At 42.7% G+C, this 20135-nt stretch overlaps 1 protein-coding gene across 11 annotated transcripts in view; it reads right to left on the bottom strand.

Annotated features, from left to right (window-relative positions):
- The window catches only part of magi1b (membrane associated guanylate kinase, WW and PDZ domain containing 1b), a 166628-nt gene that overhangs the window by 43698 nt on the left and 102795 nt on the right, over window positions 1-20135 (bottom strand). For 9 of the 11 annotated variants that reach the window (XM_058632173.1, XM_058632183.1, XM_058632172.1 and 6 more), the window contains 7 exons: window positions 19669-19751; window positions 18167-18202; window positions 13794-13851; window positions 13028-13152; window positions 8823-8942; window positions 6722-6907; window positions 5620-6279 (listed from right to left, as the gene is read on the bottom strand). In XM_058632173.1, the coding sequence (XP_058488156.1) occupies window positions 5620-6279; window positions 6722-6907; window positions 8823-8942; window positions 13028-13152; window positions 13794-13851; window positions 18167-18202; window positions 19669-19751 (1268 nt within the window). The remainder of the gene's footprint in view (window positions 1-5619; window positions 6280-6721; window positions 6908-8822; window positions 8943-13027; window positions 13153-13793; window positions 13852-18166; window positions 18203-19668; window positions 19752-20135) is intronic. The other 2 variants (XM_058632176.1, XM_058632181.1) reach the window with 1 other exon arrangement.

The following is a 20135-nucleotide window of genomic DNA, read 5'->3' as shown; positions in this document are numbered from 1 at the left end:
CATAGTATTCTGGTTCATACAGAAAACTAGTACCTATATATGAAAAAGGAAACGTGACACTCTTCAAGGAGGGGGGACCCTTTTCACTGCTGCACCACCCAAACTAAGCTAAGCAAGGGCTAAGCTGAGGTGGCAATCACAAGTAGGGCTTCAAGATTTTGAAGAAATATCTAATTAAGGTTATTTTGACGGGAATTGCAATATTTATTCTCATTTTCATTTGACAAAAACATATTTAAAATGATTTCTGTGATATTTGTGCAGATCTACGAGAAACAAAGATGTTTTCTTCACTCTTCAGTCAGACGTGTGCAGATCAAGACAATAATTCATTAATTTCGATAAAAATTCAGATTATTAATTGTTCACCTCTAATGAAGAGTGTGGCAAAAATTCGACACAGGTTGGATGTCGTCGAATGTCCATTTGTGTCAAAAGGAGGAGGAGCCACGTCTGTTGTTATTTTAAAAAGTCTCAATTGGATCAAATCACGATTGAGTGCAAACGTTGACGGGAACACAGTTTACGTCCCGCGTAGTGAGAATGTATACACTCGTACACTGTGAAACATTTTTTAGTCATAGCATCTGCTAATCCCTCATTCTTGTGATGAAAACCACATTTTCACACACGGTGACTTGTGCACACGCTGTCAGCGGCCTCGTCCTTCCTCAGGGATCGACTCCCGTACTCATGTGGTGCTGAAGCAGGTGTGAATCTACACACACCGACAGTGAGGGAATGTAAACAGAGAGCAGGACGAGAATCACCTCCAATTAGTACTGTGCCGCGATCTGTTCTGCTTCACATCTATAATTGGACGACTGCTCCTGCTCCTGCTCGTGTGTGTGTGTGTGTGTGTTGGTGAAGAGATTTTTGATGGATGGAAGGCGAGCGAGTAAAAACAGAGCACACGAGAGAGAAAGATGCATGTGTGTGATAAGCAAAGCTGACATCAGGACTCCAATTAGAGGCCAGCGTGCCCTCATTTCCACTGGTGGAGCGAGGGAGCGGAGGAAGAAGCACGAGAGAGTAATTAAAGACAAAAAAAGAAGAAAAAAAACCTTGGTTTGTGTTCAACGGCATGTGTGTTTTATTGTATGTTAAAACACACACACACATGTGGCGTGTGTGGACGATTGAGTGTGAGCAGGAACCTGACGGGGGAAAATTCAGTGTGTGGGAATTCAGTGGGAGGAGGAAAAAATGTGCTTTAACGACGCTCTCGTACGCTTCTTATTTCACTAATGCGGTATTTCCACCGGCTCTACTCGCCTCACCTCGCCACGGCACGGTATAAGTAGCGTTTCCACGAGCATAGTACCTGGTACCAGGCACTATTTTTAGTACCTGCTCAGGCGAGGTTCCAAACAGTAGGAACCTGACCATAGTAGGTCACTATGCGATGTTTGCCGTCACAGGAAGAGACGTCCTACACACAAATCAAGCCGAAACAGTGCCGAACTGTAGATCAGTTAAAACTTCTTGACACATAACAGCTGCTGAGCTGTGTGCGCCCCCTGCTGGCCACCTCCACACGGATGAAACACATTTCAGCCACACGATCAAAAGGAGGCTCACTTTACATAAAATCCACCCCATCTTGGAGTGAAACACTACCGTGGGATTGTATTTACAGGCTTTTTTCCGAGAGGAGATTTTGAAGTTAATTAACCACCGATTCTCCCACACCAAAGCCCATTAAGAAAATAAGCTTTTTTAATTGGCAGGGAACACAGTAACTGCTGGTGGACTGCCGCCTCCACCAGCTGCTGCCTCCATTGTGTCACTTGGGTAAATGTGAACAAAGTCTTCAAACACCGGAGACACAAAATAAAACATTTTAACTCAACGTCTCCCGTGTTCCGGGCTGTAAAATCACTGATTTTCTCTATGGGGTTTGGTGCAGGGAGTGAGTGGAGACTACTGAGCAACACAAGCTTCAATCTCCACGAGGGAAAAAGCTCAAATAAAGCAACAAATATGTTCTTATGAAATCAGACGAGTGAAGATTTTACAAGGATGGCCTTTTACTACACTTCAGAAAAAAACCTGAAATATCCTTTTTTTTTTTTTTATGATCCAATCCAATCATGAAAGACCCGTAAGGTTAAATACTTTGACATCATCATCCACACTGCATGTGTGTGTGTGTGTGTGTGTGTGTGTTTTTTCCGTTCAGTCACGATCATATTTGTCTGTAAGCAGCGATCAGAGACACTCAGTGACTGCACTTACACAAGCTCAACCGCCTCCTGTATTATTAACAGCCCATTAAGCTCCTGCCGGTGATGATGCTCTATCACTTTATGGGCTTGTGTACACTGGCATTACAGAGGAGGAGGAGACTTGTGTGTGTGTGTGTGTGTTTGTGTCAAGAAGTAAGACATAGTGGGACAGAAAAAAACTCCAGGAGCTCACGCTTATATCCAATAATGCCACACTCGCAACCAAAACACACACCATGTTGGCAGGAAGCAGCGCTTTTTCACATCCATGTATACATATATATATCGTTAGGGAAAATTTCCCACAAGTTTCCCTTTAACTGCAAACCAGGAAGCTGTGAATCTTCAGTGCCGTTTCAACATTAAATAACTTTAATATCTTGCTTATTTTACTTGTTTTTATGGCATTGTCTAAGCGTTCTCCGCAGTGTGAGTGAGAGAAAGTTTATCAGGTCTGTTCCCATACTGAGCACCAGGGGGCAGTAGAAGGATCAGATATAGTCAGATTGTCCAGTCCCTTGGATTTTAAGCGATCCGTGAACCCTTAAAAGTTAGAAACCGGCACTACATCTCTCAGAGGAGTTTCCTGCCAACATGGCGCTGCGATCAAACTGAGTCTTGTGACCACGTGACGATTCAACAGAGAAACGGACGACGGAGAGGAAAATTCAAGGCAAAGTCACACGCGGGACAATGTGACTTGGCTGCCATTCGTTAAACCAATTCCACCTCGACAGCTCATAATACTTAACCTACTGAGATTATGACTGCGCACACACACGCAGACAAAAGCCTTTTAGGTATCTGAATTATTAAGCCCCTAAGACAGCTATGGACAGTCTGACAGAAAAATGGTCCAATTATTTGTATCACACGGTGCGTTCAGAGCTCTGACGGTGTGTGTGTGTGTGTGTGTGTGTGTGGGGGGGGGGGATTTAGAAGCAAAAACCGAAATTCAATCACGTCAGTTTTATCCTTCTTTTCACTTTTGTTTCCTTTTGTTTGACGGTAATTTTCAATGACAAAAGGCCAGGAAGTGCGTGCTCAACAGCAGCAATCACATGCCTGTCTGCTGAGATATATACTGTATATGAATATATACATATATATATATATACATGCATATATATATATATATATATATATATATATATATACATACACACACACATGTTCTTTTTTGTGTCACAGGCTTCAGTGCACAGCACGTCGCGCCAGAGAAGCAGGCGGAAGGATACGAAGCGTGCCAGGCCAACTGGTGGCATCTTTACACAGAGAGAGAGAGTACACGAAAATCCCAAAATAAACGGGATGAGCTTGTGATAAACAAACGGCAAAACCGGAAAAATAGAATCTGAAGAGGAAGGAAAATTTGGAAACTCAAAATAACCTGAGTCTCTCTTGTGTTTACACACAAAACAACTACTGTTACGCAGCCTTTTCCCAACTGACCTTTTTTAAAGTGCGCCCACCTTAGTCCATAGAGAAATGCACCGTTTTAAACTCACCTGGACATGACAGCTGCAGCTCAACAGCTGACTTATAATGCAAGTTTGTCCCACTGAGATAAATTCAAGAGAATGGATTTCAAACACAGAGATAACAGAATGACACATTTGACAACTGACCGATGGAGGCGGCAGTGGATCAACAGCTCCTGTGTGCTGTGGTGTAAAATCGTTGATTTTCTCTATGGAGTTTGGGGTGTGGGGGGGGGACAAACTTCATTTTCAAATTAGAGCAGGTTGTCTAATGGTGAGTCTTGAGGCTTGAGGGTTGTCTCAGGCTGGTTCTCAGCAAAAGTGCTGACAACATCTCAGCTATCATTTAACAACACTTCCAAAAAAACTATCACTTTAAGGCCGTTATTTGTTGTTCACTCTCAGTGCAGACACGCTCTCTCACTTCCCACTTCACTTTCAGCCACATCCTGAGGTGTTATTTCAACTTTTCTCTCCCTTCTTTACTTCAATTATGCCTCCACCTCGCCTTCTTTTTCTTTGCACTTTCTGCTTCCAACTGCTATTTACATGAATAAATAAATATGTGTGTGTGTCAATAAAAGGAGCTCTCTGTGAGCTGGAACAGCCTGTAAGGCAGAGGCTCTATTAGTTCCAGTCAACAGCATCAGGCAGATTCATGGGGAAAAAGGTTTGTTTTCTTTTTTGCAGTACTTTCAGCATACGGGCACATAAATCACAAACTGCTATTTAACTCGACACCTGTTTCTTCCACCACTCTCCTCATCTCCATCTGCCTTCGTTATTTACAACTAGCGCAGGGCCCCGTTCAACGTGAGCCTGATTCTTGTACATTTTTGTGTTTGTGACGGTTGGTGGTGGTGGAGTGGAAGCACAGGTGCATTTGAGGAGTCACCTGCCAAGTTTGAAGCCCGTCAAGCCAACACGTTAGTGATGAACAGTCAGGTGAATAGAAGAGTATCTGTTGGCGCGGCTTTGTATATGTGATGCATTTCTACTGATATCTCTTTCTAACACTGCCAAAGTTAACACGGCACACACACACCTGCCAAATTTGAAGCCTGATGGACAAACAAACAGACGTTCCTTGCACTTTAGAATAGATGGACACTATATGGACAAAAGTATTCAGGGTTCTGGGTTCAAGGCCTCTTATCTCCAGTGAAGGACAATCTTCAGCATACCAAGACATTTTGGACAATGCTATGCTTCCAACTCTGTGGCAACAGTTTGAGGAAGGCATGGTTTGACTGTGAGTTTGGTGTGGAAGAACTTGACTGGTCCTCAACCCCATTGAGCACCTTTGGGGCGAGCTGGAACAGAGATTTTGAGCCAGACTTTCTTGTCCTGACCTCTCAAATGCTCTACAGAAAGAATGGACACAAAATTTGACCCATCCTAGAATTAGGAGCAGTGGGCTGCCACACTGAGTAGCGCCCGGGGAGCATTGGGAGTTGGGTACCTTGCTCAGGGGTACCCCAGCCCTTTTTTGGCCGGGTGGGGATTTGAACGAGCGACCTTCTGGTTACAAGTCAAGTTCCCTTTCCACTTGGCCACGGGCTCCCAACTAAGTATAGTTGGGTTTGGTACAGTACGGTACAGTTTGGAAAGGTAAAGCCCTCGGTCAGGCTCGCTTGTCGACTGAGAACAGAACCTTGACTTGGGTAGGCCGGGTGTGCGCTGAAGAAACACCGGTCACAAGGGAGTGACGTTTTTCCTGCCGCCCATTCAGTCTTGGGGTACTCTGGTTATTTTGGTACTATTCCTACCGTACTGTACTGAACCATTCCATGCAGTGGAAACACAGCATTAAAGTCCTGTATAAGCCCTGTTGGTGTAAGGGTCAGGCGTCCCAATACTTTTGTCCATATAGCGTATGTACTGACACAGCAAAGAGACACAAGACTCACCTCTCTGCACCAGCATGGTAACCTCGCTGCCTTTGGGACACTTGCTCAGCAGGTCGACGACCTGGTTGTGAGACATGCTCTGCACGTTCCTCTTGTTCACCTCCACGATGATGTCGCCCTCCCTGAGGCCGCGGCAGCGAGGGTAGTCCACGATCTGCTTCACTCTCTGCCCGCCACCGCCGGGACTGTCGGCGATGGTGAAGCCGAAGCCCTTGTCTCCTTTCTCCATGTGTACGGTGATGAGCTCTGGCTGTGTGGCGATGGACGAGGCCAGGGTGACCACGTCGCTGGGGTAGCCGTGTTGGGAGGAGGTATCGGACGCCACCTCGGCGGTGGGGCTGTGGGCCCGCGGGAGGCCATTCAGGGGCGCCATGCCGTTCGTCGAGCCGTTGTTGTTGTTCTGGCTGCCGTGGCTGGACGGTGAGTCGTAGCTGTTGGGCGCCTCCTGGCCGTTGACGATGATGGGCTCTTTGTTTTCAAGGATAGCCACTGAGGTAACCAAGCTGGTGTTGGGGTCGTCGGGGTCGAAGGGCAGCGGGTAGCCACGGCATAGCTCCAGGTTGACCATGGAGCCGATGGGGATCGACTGGAAGATCTTTACGACTTGGGCGTGGGTGTAGCCGAGCACACACGTGTCATTGACACTCACAATCACGTCACCTGAGAGAGTAATACATAGTAATGAGAGGTAATATAGTTAAACCACCTTAGCTGTCGGATACAATTAGTGGAATAACTTAAGATATTAGGGGCGTAAAAATTAACCAGTATAAATCGGTAATTGTCCAACAACTAAAAGATATGCATTCAACTCTATGTTAATGAGCTTTGAGCTGAATCCCATCTTTTAACATTGTGAATCAGTTTAATGAGGCTGCTTTGCCTTTACTTTTATATCCAGTCCCTTCAAACTCTTAAAAAAAGACTAGAAAACTATATATCATGTCACTACCTTCACTTGTCAAGGTTTGTCTGAAGCATTTAAGAAATCACCAAATGATAAAATATGGGACAAACTTTTTAAAAACATCAACATGTTTTAGGGGCTAAAAAAGACGCCGTGGTTTTGTGGACGGTTGGTTGAATTCCTCAGGTCACTAACCTGTCTCCATCTTGCCGTCGAGGGCCGCAGGTCCGTCCAGGACCAGGCTCTTTATCTGCAGGAACTCGTCGGGCTCGTCGCCCCCGACGACAGTGAAGCCGAACCCTCTGCGACTCTTTTTCAGCTTGGTATTGATGAACGTCCCCTTCAGCTCGGACCGGTTCCGGGTGAAGAAAGGCTTCCCCCCTGGACACACAAATCACATCTCAGACACTATGATGTAATGATGTTGGAGGACAAACTGAATTATGAAGCTTGACCCAGAATATCATTAATTACATCAATATATAGATTTGTCTTTTCACTTTGAAAAGGCTGCTGCACCTTGTTTAGTGCTGTGTTTCCCAAACAGAAGCTTTGGCAGTGAATGACGAGGACAGGTGAATGACGAGGACAGGTGAATGAATGATGAGGACAGGTGAATGATGTGGACTGACAGGTGAATGATGAGGACAGGTGAGTGATGAGGCCAGACAGGTGAATGATGAGGACAGGTGAGTGATGAGGACAGGTGAGTGATGAGGACAGGTGAATGATAAGGACAGGTAAATTGGTGTTAATAAAGGTCTATTTCAATGTTTTATTTTTTTAATGGTTAAATAAATAAAAAAAGTAAATAATCTGAAACACAAGGAAGGCTGTGTGTGTGTGTGTGTGTGTGTGTGTGTTGTAGAAGAGATCAGTAACTGTGTTTACTGACGTGTATCACATTAGTAGCTGCACCGCATCAGCGTCAGTGTCTCCTTGTTTCCACAGTGCTGCACACTGTATGCGTGTGTGTGTGTGTGTGTGTCATTGTGTGCGACGCCTTTGAAAAGAAACTCTCAGAAAAGGCGAGATGTAACAAAACGGTGGATTGAAAACGAAAGGCAGTGGTTTTATCCACGAGGGATCCAGAGATGTTAGTACAAGCACAGGAAGAGGGAGGAACATGAAAGCTAAGGCAGAGATTTCAAATGATGACTTTCTCCCAAGGACTGTCAAGGCCTGGGACACAGAGAGGTGGAGACGGACAGAGGGACAAAGACAAGAGGAGAGACGGACAGAACTAATAGTAGAAGCAATGTAGAGAGTTGTGGGGGACAAGACAAGACAAGAAAAAAGACTGGGAGAAAAGAAAGATGTTCGAGTGTGAGCAATAAAATAAAGAGATCGATGAGAGGGAGAAAAAGAGAAAGAAGGCTGATGGAGGAGTAAGAGAGAATAAGAGGGGGAGACAGGGTGAGGCAGTTAATTCTCTGTCCTGGCTGCACTAATTAGACAAGCTGCTGGTGGGAGAGGACAGAAACTCATTAAAGGCTGCTTTGTGCTGGTATATGACGAGTGAAATCAGGCCATTATTTGATCCAGAAAGAAAGAGGTTCTGTGAGAAAATCAACATACACAAAGTAATATTTTGTGGATATTTGAAGCGTTTTTTTCCGGTTTGGAACGGTAAAGGCCTGAGTCAGGCTTGAGTTTCGACTGAGAGCAGAACCTTGACTTGGTAGGTGGAGTACGGTGGCCATGAAGTTCAAATCACCATCACAAATGTCGTTTGAAGCTAATGTCGTTGTTAAGTTAATGTTGTTGTGTTTTACATCAATGTCGTATTTAGCTAATGTCGTGTGTTAAAAAGAAGTTATCGAGATAAGAAGTTTAAAATCAGTCAATTATTGTGATGAAGTCAGGAAAATGTAAGAATGAGTTTAAAAAAAACAGATAATTGTGTTCGCACATTGCAAAAACATTATATAGCTACAGTGTGTGTACATATATATATATATATATATATATATATATATATATACACTGCCCCGAGAGCCATCCCGGGAAGAAATAAAAATTAAATAAAAAAATCAACCTAAAAAAATGAGTTTTGTATTGAATTGAATTTGTAGTGCTTCTTCATAAATAATATGTGAAAGTTCAAGTTAAACAGCTGCTTTATTGTGTCAACTCGTAACTGTCCGTCCGTCATGAAAGCTCAAGCACGGCCTGAGGCAACGACGACGCGGGAAAACAAACGACAGTGAACAAATGTGGTTTAATAAATGCCTCTGGGTAACAGAATGAGAAAAGTTCTGACTTTTGTTTCAGACTCTATAAGGTGTCAACTCACGTTTTTGTCCCATGGCGTTGGGCACTGGGGGTCCGGTCGGAGGGTCCCTGTACGTCTCCTGGTGGTTGGCAGCGTAGCTGGCCAGAGGAGCGCCGGCCATCGTGGAGTCCTCGATCCATTCTGCAAAAACAAAAACCCACATGTTCTCTGGATGGGACACAGACAGGTGCCCTTTACATGTGGGACACAGAGGGACTAAAGGCTCCAGGACACAGAGTCAAGGTTTGACTTTGGAAGCAGGAGAAGATGGCGACGCAAGAATGTCACAGAGCATTTTCCAAACTGCATCAACCTCCACCTTTAAAACCAAGAACTGTGTGGTTAAGCTTGTATATTTGTAATTCTGTGCATTTAAATATGTAGTTTAATGCTACTCTTTAATGCTATTTTTCGTAATTGTTAAAAGTGCTATACAAATAAAATCATCACCTTATTTTTATTTTTATTTTTATTATAATATTAGAAAAACACATTTTCTTCTACTCAGTTTACTATGTGCAGTTAAATATACGCTAAAGTAGTTTATTGTAGAGTTTGACCTATTCATCGCGATTTTCCAGTCAGTCTCGGGAGTTGCACACTTCGCAGAAATGATGGGTCAGAGGTTATATTTACATCATTTAAAGGAGATTTCCACTTTTGCTGAAAATGTGTGCAATAACCAAAGAAAACTTTTGAAAAGGTGTTTGACTTCCACACATTCAGTATGTTTAGTCAAGCTAAGGTCGCAGTCCGACAAAGACAAACAAACAATGGGGCAACTCGCCCAGTCCGAGTAAACGTGTGTACGTCTGACTCCGCCTCCGTATGTGTGCGCACTACACACGTAATATGTGTGTAGTGCGTATTGAACCAGTATTCTGCGTATTCTGACCTTTACGTCACAGAAAAACAAACAAATGCGAACGGCAAGTTGGACGGTGAAGTAGATCGCGTTGTGGTTCTGTACGTTTTGTACCTGCTGTTCATGATAGTCGCAATACAAATTAGCGCTGTCCGAAGAAAGACGCCGTCGCACTTTTTACGTCGTCTCCTTCTACTTGTGGGTCAAAAACCGGGGTGGATGCCAAGTCCAACTCCAGTCCGACTAAACGTATACACACAGGATTAATCAGACTACGTATCGCATTATCCAGCTATGTTAGTCCGACTAAGACTAGCTTGATTTTAGTCGGACTAATGTGTTTACTGTCTTAGTCTGACTAAAATCGGGCTTTTAACCCTGATTGGCTCTTGAAGGTCCAGCAGTCGTTATTATTGCACACTTTCTTGGAATACTGTGACTTTGAGAATGGGGGGGCGAGAGGACTACCAGTAGATTTAGCTTTTTCATGCTTCACACTAATGTTTTTCTCTCTGCTTTGACCTCACTACCTTCACATCATCGAGATGAAGTGAAACCACCTTTTAATTTTCACAAGAAACAAAGTGTCTGACTATGAATGGGTCATATACATTTTCATGAAGCGTTTTACACTGTTTCACATCGATATGAATAAAACCAGGTGTGTATATAACTATAACATTTCCCCCCCCCCCTTGATTAATCGCCTTATTACGGCGTCACGGCAGCGATCGGAGCACAACCTTCATTAATATTCTCCACAGAGCAGCGGCGGAATCAATGCAGAGGTGAAATGAATGGTGTAAAAACGCCGCTTGAAGGTATTGAGTGTTTTTTTGTATTTTTTTTTTGAAGAGAGAGACTAAGCTTTCAGACGGGGAGTAAAGTCAGCAGGTAATCGAGGGGAATCAAATGATTTCTGCTGAATGAGCAGAAGGTGGAGCGCGATAAGACGAGTTCCCACGTGGGCTCGGCCGCCGCATTTACAATTAATCTCTCTGCGGGACGTCGTGTGAGTGTATGTGGTCTGAGACGCGGGGGAAGTGGCGGAGACTGAAAAGCCGACTTTTGTTTGGCGTGTTCGAGACGGGTGAACAAAGTTCAGTATGAAAGGGACGGGTGGGATTCTTGTTCATATATTATGCCAGCAAGGGGGTGCTAGAGTCCAAGAGCTGGATCAACATTGGGGTTGAGTACCAACTATTTTTTAATGGCGCCATGGGTGCTTTTCCATTATACAGTTCTGGCATGACTCAGTTTGGTATCACCTTGTTTTTCCATGACTTCACAGAACCTGTTGTGATGTGGTTTTTGTAGCACCGAGTCGTACCAGAACTGAGAGGTTGATTGAATTAAAAGAGATCAAGATGAAAAGTGAAAAACGAGGAGCAGATCTTCAGGTTCCATGAAGAATCCCGACATTTAGCTGAAACTGACTGAAGTTTGATTCTATTTTTTCACAACTTAAAGGAACATTATGTAAGACATATCCCTACATACTTTCTTACCATTTATTTTCCTGTAAAAGTAAGTAATTAAGCTTGGACCATTCCATTATTGTCACCTTTTTTTCTCATAATAATCTGGCAGTTTGTGCACTGAAAGGTGTAATCCTGCCCTCCACGGCCCTGTGGCTGAAACAAAGCGGCTTGACGTTTATTGTGCTTGTGGGCATACTCTTGTTTTGGAAACTTCCTGGCAACCGACGCTCTCTCCAACGTGGAACGGGATTACACTGCATTCCATTTTTCCTTCAGAAGTCAGAATTGGGAAGTCCGCTAAATTCCAGCCGAGAAGTCGGGAAAATCATGGATGCAGAACTTGAACTGTTGGCAATACCAGCCGATAACAACACTCGTCACGGTATTTCGCACGCACACAAACAGCGTAGCAACATGTGTATGGTTATAAATGAAAGATTTATACGTGTACTGTTACTCCGGCAGTTTGCCCCGCCCCCTCCTATCTGTCCCTCCTCCTGATTACACACACCTGCTGACAGTTAAGCCATGTGAACCTTAAAAACTCTGTGTTTCCTTGTTCCAGTGCCAGTGTGTTTTCGTCCATGCCTGATCACCAGAGCTCCTCGTCACAGCCACTGATTCCACAAGTTTTCGATCCTCTTGGTGAGCGACGCTTTCTTTTGTAAGTTTTCTTATCATAGCTTTTCAGCTGATACCTTAGTTAAGATTTATAGCCCTTTTTGTTTTCCTCCTTGGGAGAGATTTCTGTTTGTAAAATTTCACAGCCTTTTTAGGAACTCCAATCACTAGGATTGTGACTTACCTGTTATTAGTTAGATTGACTGGATCCAATCATTTAGATTGCGTTTTGTTTTTGACCTCGTTCTTGGTTAGTTAAAGATCGCCAATCAATAGGATTATGCTTTTGAGTTAGTTTTCGTTTTGAAGTGTTTAGAGCTTTGTTTTCCTCCGTTTGGAGAGTTTTCTGTTTTGAGTTTGAGGTGATAACCATAGTCTGAGTTTGTTTCCTCTTCGGAGTGATTTTTTGTTCCTCGTCCCTAGTTCCGCAACATTTCTTTTGAAGAGCGTTGCGTTCTCCATTTGTTATAGTTTTTCATAGCCTCGTTTTTGTTTTCCCTCAGTAAAGAGGATCTGTCTTGTGTTTTGTTAACGAGTGCCAATAAAGACCATTAAAAGGCCTCTGCGTCTGAGTCCTCTCTGAACCATCTTGTCATGTACGGCTGATTTAATGGTGGCAGCAGCCTCTTTAGAATCCCATGTCTTGGTTGGTGAGGATTACAGAACCCGTTTAGATTCGTAACATATGTTACATACTTTTAAACTAAGATTTTTATTATAAGAAAAGAGTAGAATTATAAATGACTGAATTCAAGTGTACAGGTATCACTACCTTGTCAAATATAAAATGTTACCGAAACCCTGTTCTGGTTGAGTTTTCACACATGAAGTGAAAAATGCTCTGTCATTAGTTTAACGACGGCTGTTTCAAGTGTCGCAAATTAGAAAAGCGATATCTCTCTCGCTCGCTCGGAGGGAAAGAAAGAAACTCACCTGTTTTCTCCTTGAGAGACTTTTAAATAAAAGCTCTCAAGTTATTACCACCAACAAGTGTCTGAATGTAACAGGAAAAAAACCCAGAAATTAACTTGAAAAAAGGGCTGTGGGCGCGTCACAGCCGCAAATAATAGTTATGCCTTTATGGAAGAGCACTTAGCAAATCATAAGGCAGCAGCAGCAGCAGCAGCAGCAGCACAAAAACTGGACTCGAGTCAGAGGCAATCAGACAGACACACACACACACACACTCAGACGTCTCAGTCGCACACATGAGCAGAAATAAAGGAAATGACGCCCTTGGCGGGGGCTGGTGAACAAACCTCGGATGTAGCGCTCACCTTCTGGTGGCTGCTGGCTCTGGGGCTGAGGCGGCTGCTGATCCAGCTGCCTGCGCTTCTTCGCCTCCAGCACTGGATGCTCATACTGGGTCTTCCTGTTGATATGACTGTGGGGGGATGATGATGAGGATGGTGATGATGAAAGGAGCAGTGAGAGGATGGAGGTAAGGGATGAATATAAAGAAATCAATGAGGAGGGAAGGGGAAGAAGAAGGTAAATAAGAAGAAAGTGGAGCATCGCAGGGAGGATAGGAGGGAGGGAGAGAGGGAGGGAAGGAGGACAGACCCAGAGGAGAGGAGAAGATAATAGAGAGATCAATACACAAACATTCATCCATGTAACTCCTGTCAGAGTCAAATAAATCACATTCTGTTTAACGGCTTCATTCACAGAAACCCGAGAATCCTGAAGAATCACCAAACTGTACAGCAAATAACTGAAATTGTGAATAATATCTATATATATATATATATATATATAAAGAAGGAGACAAAATATTCACAGAGACAAAAGAGGAAATGCTAAAGCTGTGAGGCAGTAAGTGCTGCTTTGGACAACATCTAAAATGCATGAACTGCATTCATAGGCAGGTTCCCCGCGTCATTTCACGCTACGTTGTTTTTCCACCATAATGGTGATGAGGATACAAACAAGGTGGCCTGCATTTGAAGGCTGTGCGTGTTTTTTTTTTGTCTCTGGTAATATTATTGTGTGAAATTTATTGAACTTCACACGAGCGACACTTACTCAACGTAGTAGACCCCGTACACTGGATCGTCTATTTTCTCCCATCCTGGTGGAAGCTCTGTAGGGAGAAAAAGAGAAGAAACAGAATTGAGTGTGAGGCAGCTTTAGAGTCCGGGTTTGACCAGGATCTGACAAAAAAATCCCCAAATCACTGTCGGTCCTGTCAACTGACACGGTCACTGACGTAGTTCAGCAATTTCAGAGTTCAAAAATAGGGTGAATTTTAATGGCGTCTTTGAAAATACACTATAAACATTTAATAAAAAGGTGGAGCTTAAAAAATAAAAAGGTGAGGATTTACCAGGGTCATTGAATGCATCTTGTATCTGTCACAGCTCATCAAACAGTGAACCCTACATTATTTTGCTCTGGGTTCTAAAGGTTCCCACACCTTGGTCAAATTTAAAGACTTTTCAAGGAGTTTCCAGGACCAATTCCCTCAAATAAATTCAAGGACTAAATGTGCCGACACAGATTAAGATGGGAGGACAACTTGTAAGAGCTTTTCTTCGTTGTTCGTGATTGTCCTTGGGATCTTGGTCAAAGTCAGTCTTTGTCATTTGTCTTTTGGTGAGACAGCGATCATGGAATTTTCATTTCTCAGACATCACGTCGTCATTTTCTCTCTCTTGTTCAAGGACCCATGAACAATCAATGGCAGGAGACATTTACCTAAATATCAACTTTACTTCTTTCTTGCACAAAATTCAAGCACTTTCAATGACCCGTGCCAATTTAAGGCAACTTTCAAAAAACTTTCAAGAGCCTTGATTTGTTTTTCTCCAAACGTTCAAGGACCCGTGGAAACCCGACGATCTATGACAGGAACGCAGTGGACGTTTATCATTTTCCTTCCACAACAACACATCAAAGTAACGGCTGGATTATGTAAATAGTTACCAGTGGTTACAGTTCGACAGGAGTCAATTAGAGAAGAACTGATTGTCTTTAATGGCGAGTCAGAAATGTTATTACACTCATAAGTGCTAATGATAACTCATAAGGTGTGTGTGTGTGTTCATCACAGGGCGAGGAGCTGCTTCCTCCTGGATGTAAATGACAACATTTGTCGTTTGCTGTCATGGTGGAACGACTCCTTCATTGACTGCGAGCAATGAATGAATGAATGAATGAGTCTCACACACAGGACACTTTACTCTCCTGTGACTATAAATAAAGCCTTGTCTCTCTCCGACTGTGTCTGACTCCAACAAGAAAAAATACAGAATGCACGTCAGGTCCATTGAACACGATCCAGCCTAAGGCAAAGCTGGAAAAGCTGATCAGTTTTATTAAAACTGTGACGTTTGAGCAGCTGAGTCGCGGGCTGATAAGAGCCAGTCAGGAAATAAAGTGTGAAACTGCATTTTTGACGTATATGTGGCATCAAGGCTGTGAAGTTGCTGGAGGCAGGGTGTCTGTCTGTCTGTCCGTCCGTCCGTCAGTCAGACAGACAGAGACTGACGCACTGACAGACAGACAGACAGACTGACCCAGCAGCTTCACAGACTGCTGCTCCCCTCACAACGCTGACATTTCCACACATCAGATAAGAAACAGAGTGAGGCTCAGATGAGCTGATGGAGCTGAGAGATGAAAGGAGGTCAGGGACAGGGGGAGGAAGGAACCAGGGAACGAGGGGGAGGACACATTTTTCAACCACTGTACGCAAACACAACAGGCTCTCAAACTGTGCTATGACGACTCATTTCTGTGGGTTTTGGGGAACTATTTTACAGTTTTATTTTGAAATCCTATGAAATATCACTGTAAATATCATCATTTTGATATATTTTTCTCATAAATTTGACTTCTTTTTTAATTAATTGATTAATTTGGCATCATAATATCATCGTTCCATGTCAAAACAAACTGTTTTATTTGGAAATCCTATGAAATATCACTGTAATTATTATTATTTTGATTTAGTTTGACTTTTTCCACTTTCCAGGTCCCAAACCTGGTGTTTTTGACTCTTTTACAGGAATTAAAAGTGAAATTAATTCAACTCAACGCAGACGTAGGAAACATAAATAAAACCATATCAGCAGAGAGATACCACTCCACCACTTTTTTTCCACCGTAGTTTTTTCACAAAAAAAACTTATTTGCCTTTACTTTCTGGACCAAATCCAACACAATCCCACAATAATCTCTGGATTTTTTCTCTCTTTAATTCTTTCTCCAAAAGAGTTCAGACTCTTTTAGAGAAAGAATTAAAAGTGAAAATCACTTGGACTCGATACATAAACCATGATGGCTCCACATCAGCAGAGAGTAACGGCCGCCCCGTTGTGCCGTCGTCTCGCTGCGTTCGCCGTCATTAGCTCCATAAAGAGACTGAAATCTGACTCACTGGTGTCGTGTGATTACAGCAGAAGTGATGACTGGACGTGGCGTCCCTCCACATTCAGCGCTTCTATAACACTCTCTCCTGTGATGTATGAAGCTTTACATAGTGTCTTACCCTCAGACCATTAGGTATTGGCAGTGAATAATCTCAATAATCTCATTACCACGATGCATTTTAGGGTCGTGTGGACAAAAGAGAACTGAGCGAGTGTGGACATTCTGGGAAAGTGAGGACATTTTGTCTGGTCCTCACAACTTTAAAGGGCTTTTTTTTGAAGGTTAAGACCTGGTTTAAGGGTTAGTGCAGGTGCCATATGAATAACTCATGTATTTCATAGTGGATTATGATTTGGATTAATATGAGTTTTGATGATTTAACCCTTTAACAGCGAGAATATCGCTGACGACACGTTTGCACGACAGCAATTATGTGATCGGTATCTTCAAACAGCTGAGAAGTTGCATGTCAAAGCCGACATGTTGTTATTACGGTGATTTCACTCGTGCTGTTGCAAGAAGCCGGTGAATCAGCGCCTTTGTCAAAAACAGACAAAAACTCTCAAATATTTTTTTTTACTGTTCAAATTTCAAGTTTAACACGCAAAATCTGGTGTTCATGTAGTACAACTGCAGTGTTTGTTTGTTTTTTTTGAATAAAACTTTTAAATTGTTAATACACTATTTTAACCCAAGTAAATTTACTTTTAGTGATTTTTATGGAATAAATCTAAAAACAGGACGCGCTTTTAGCGTCAGCCATAAACGCCAGTCTTAGATGGATTTTATTGGAAAATCTACATTTTAAATTACTGTAGGTCTAATTTAAGGGTTTAGGCATTTAGTCATGATGGTTAAAGGCCCTGGTATACAACGCGCACCGTGCGCAGGCTGCGCGTGCAGCCCAGATTTTTGGAACCGTGTGCAAAGAGCACTTTGGGTGCACATGGGCAGCGCCCACCAGCAGGTGGAGTATTAAGCCGCACTCACCAAGCAGAAAAAAAGTGTGTGTGTGTGTGTGTGAGTGAGTGAGTGACAAACGTAGGTGTGAGCGAGGCGTCTCAACAGAAGAGTTTACGTGTCAGTGTGTGTGTGTGAGAGAGAAAACTTGTTAAGCAGAGATCCCGCCTCCTCCTCCTCCTCCTCCTCCTCTCACCTTCCTCAACATATTGTAAATTCAAGGAGAAGTCAAGCATGATGAATCACATGTTTAACTGTGCGCATCTCATTCTCCTAAACCAGTGTTGATTTCTCTTGAGTAACTCGTCTGTGTGTGTGTGAGATGATTTGTGAGTCGGCTCCTCCTCCTTTTCTTCTTCCTCCTCCTCCTCCTCCTCCTCAGAGCTCTGAAGTTAATTACATTTCTTTGCCCACCTGTATTGGACTTTGCTGATCGATAATTATTGAACATACAGAGTAGAGCTGTTTTATGGACGAGGGACGGACTCGTGTGATGTGATCTGATAATGTGAACACGACAGATGCTGCGTAACCTTGTTTTTCTGGCTTCTGTCTTTTATTGCACTTCTTTTGTTTGCTGGATGCATCTGCCTGTCTGCCTGTCTGCCTGTCTGCCTGTCCAAATAACCCAAATTCGAGCACTTGTGAAGCTTTTCTCAGCGCCCTCACCTGTGTTTATGTTCCTTTTTACTCAAATAACATATAATTCGGACCTACAACCACTTAAAACCACATTGAAAGAGATGGTAAGACTTTTAGGGCAAAGAAATTAAACCCGCTGAAAAATCAGAGAAACGATTAATTCTTTATCAAAATATCGAATAACTGTTGTAGCCATATATATAAATTATATAAACATGAAAAAGTCACTTATAATTTGACCACATTTATAGTCAATCATCATTGTTTCTAACATGGAAATATCCTTTATTTCACATTAAGAAAGCCAAATAAATAAATAAACGAAACCAAGTGTATTTTAAGATCATGTAATACAGATCAGACCACAGGAATAACACACAGCTCCTTATATGGACATCCTGAGTAAAAGATAAGGTTCTTACCAAGGTCATTGTCCAGCTCCTCTGTGTGTACCCCCTCTGTTCAGAGAGAGGGAGGGAGGGAGGGAGGGAGAGAGAGAGAGAGAGGGAGAGAGAGAGAGAGAGAGAGAGAGGGAGGGAGAGAAAACAGCACGGGACTGACAGTCAGTAAGGTGCAATGACACCTTGAGGCCACTAGGTGGCAAGAGTTAACCAAGTCATAGATTCAACCTTGTGTCACAATCCATGTTTACATGATTGTTGTGTGTGTGTGTGTGTGTGTGTGTGTGTGTGTGTTGTATTTGTGGCTTTATGAGGACCAAAAATGACATAAATAATACAGAGTGCGGACAGTTTGGCAAAAACCTTTGACTTTTGGCTGCTCCTCACATCTAAAAAAGGCCTTTTGGATTTAAGACCTGTTTTTAGAGTTCTAATTTGATTTAGGTTAAGGTTAAGGTTAAGGGTATGGGTAAAATGTAGAGTTAGGATGGTTAAGGGTAAGGGGCTAATAATGCATTATGTCTGTAAAGGTTGCCTCTCTAGGACCTTTTTTTCCAGTCATAAACTCTGACCTTGTCAGGACTAGTAGTTCTCATGGAGACCAAAACCTGGTCCCTCATGAGGCAGAACCTCATTTCTGAGTTAAACTGGTTTTAAGTTTAAGACTAAGACTGAAATTGTTATGGTTAAGGTTAGTGATAATGCTTTTGTTTAGTCTGTCCTAAGTTCTAAGAGGATTAACTGCTCCAACCTGTGAGAGTGTGAAGAGATTTCACAGCTTTTTCTCGTTCTGAATGATGAAAACGGGACACACGGTGGCGTAGTGGTTAGCACTCTCGCCTTGCAGAGAAGACCCAGGTTCGAGCCCCGGTTGGAACAAGGGCCTTTCTGCATGGAGTTTGCATGTTCTCCCCGTGTGTGCGTGGGTTCTCTCCGGGTTCTCCGGCTTCCTCCCACAGTCCAAAAACATGCAATGTGGGGATAGGTAAATTTAACACTGTGGGAGTGAGTGTGAGAGTGAATGGTTGTTTGTCTCTATCTGTGTGTGGCCCTGCGATGGACTGGCGAACTGTCCAGGGTGTACCCCGCCTATCGCCCCATGTAGCTGAGATCGGCACAGCACCCCCCTCTGGCAGAGGATAAAGTGGTAGATGATGACTGACTGACTGACTGACTGATGAAGACATCAACAAGCTCTAAAACCATGAATCAGCTTTAACCACGTAGGTGTCTCCATGACTGACCAGATTAAATATTCTGCTTGAAAACACAATATATACATATATCATTTCAAATATCAGGCATACTGGAGTCTCATTTTAGAGAGATTAAATAATGTATTCACTGTCACTCACTGCAATTTAACACAAAAATCTCCATGTAATCATTTTAAAATGATGAGTCAGCATGGGGAAAACCACAGACAACAAATTAACAATCAAACTACATCACATTCACATGAGGTTTTTTAAGCATAAACAAACATAATCTGGTGGTAAAATCGTGCTCTGGAGAGGACCTACCATCATCTTCACATTCTTCCAGGGGTTTCTGAGGCTTGTCCAGGCACCGAGGGTCAATCCAGGAGGTGGTTTTTGTGTTGTGGCTGAAACGGATAATAATGATAACATTAACTGGGGTTATAGTGACAATACATAACTTTTCTGTAAAGTAGTTTGGTTTATTGTAACTTATTTGACATGAAAACACGGTTACATAATAAAAACACTGTTACATAATAATCTTCAGGAAATTAGTGACATGATTTTTCCTGGAGATGCAGAAGTTAGTGGGTTTTTTTTTGTTTGGTTTTTTTACAAAAAAGCCTGAAAACCAGTGTTTTTCTAAAATAAAACAAACCACTGTAAAACACAGGAAACAAATCTGTTCTTCATTATTAAACGTGGTTGTTTATTCATGAAGTTTTTAGTTTATCACCTTTAATAAAAAATATTTATCCAGAGTAACATGTTTTATTAATGCACGTCAT

Source organism: Solea solea, chromosome 6 (genome assembly GCF_958295425.1).
Source record: "Solea solea chromosome 6, fSolSol10.1, whole genome shotgun sequence".
Classification (NCBI taxonomy): Eukaryota; Metazoa; Chordata; class Actinopteri; order Pleuronectiformes; family Soleidae; genus Solea; species Solea solea.
Note: the sequence above shows the minus strand (reverse complement) of the source record. Positions and strands in the feature narration are given on the sequence as shown.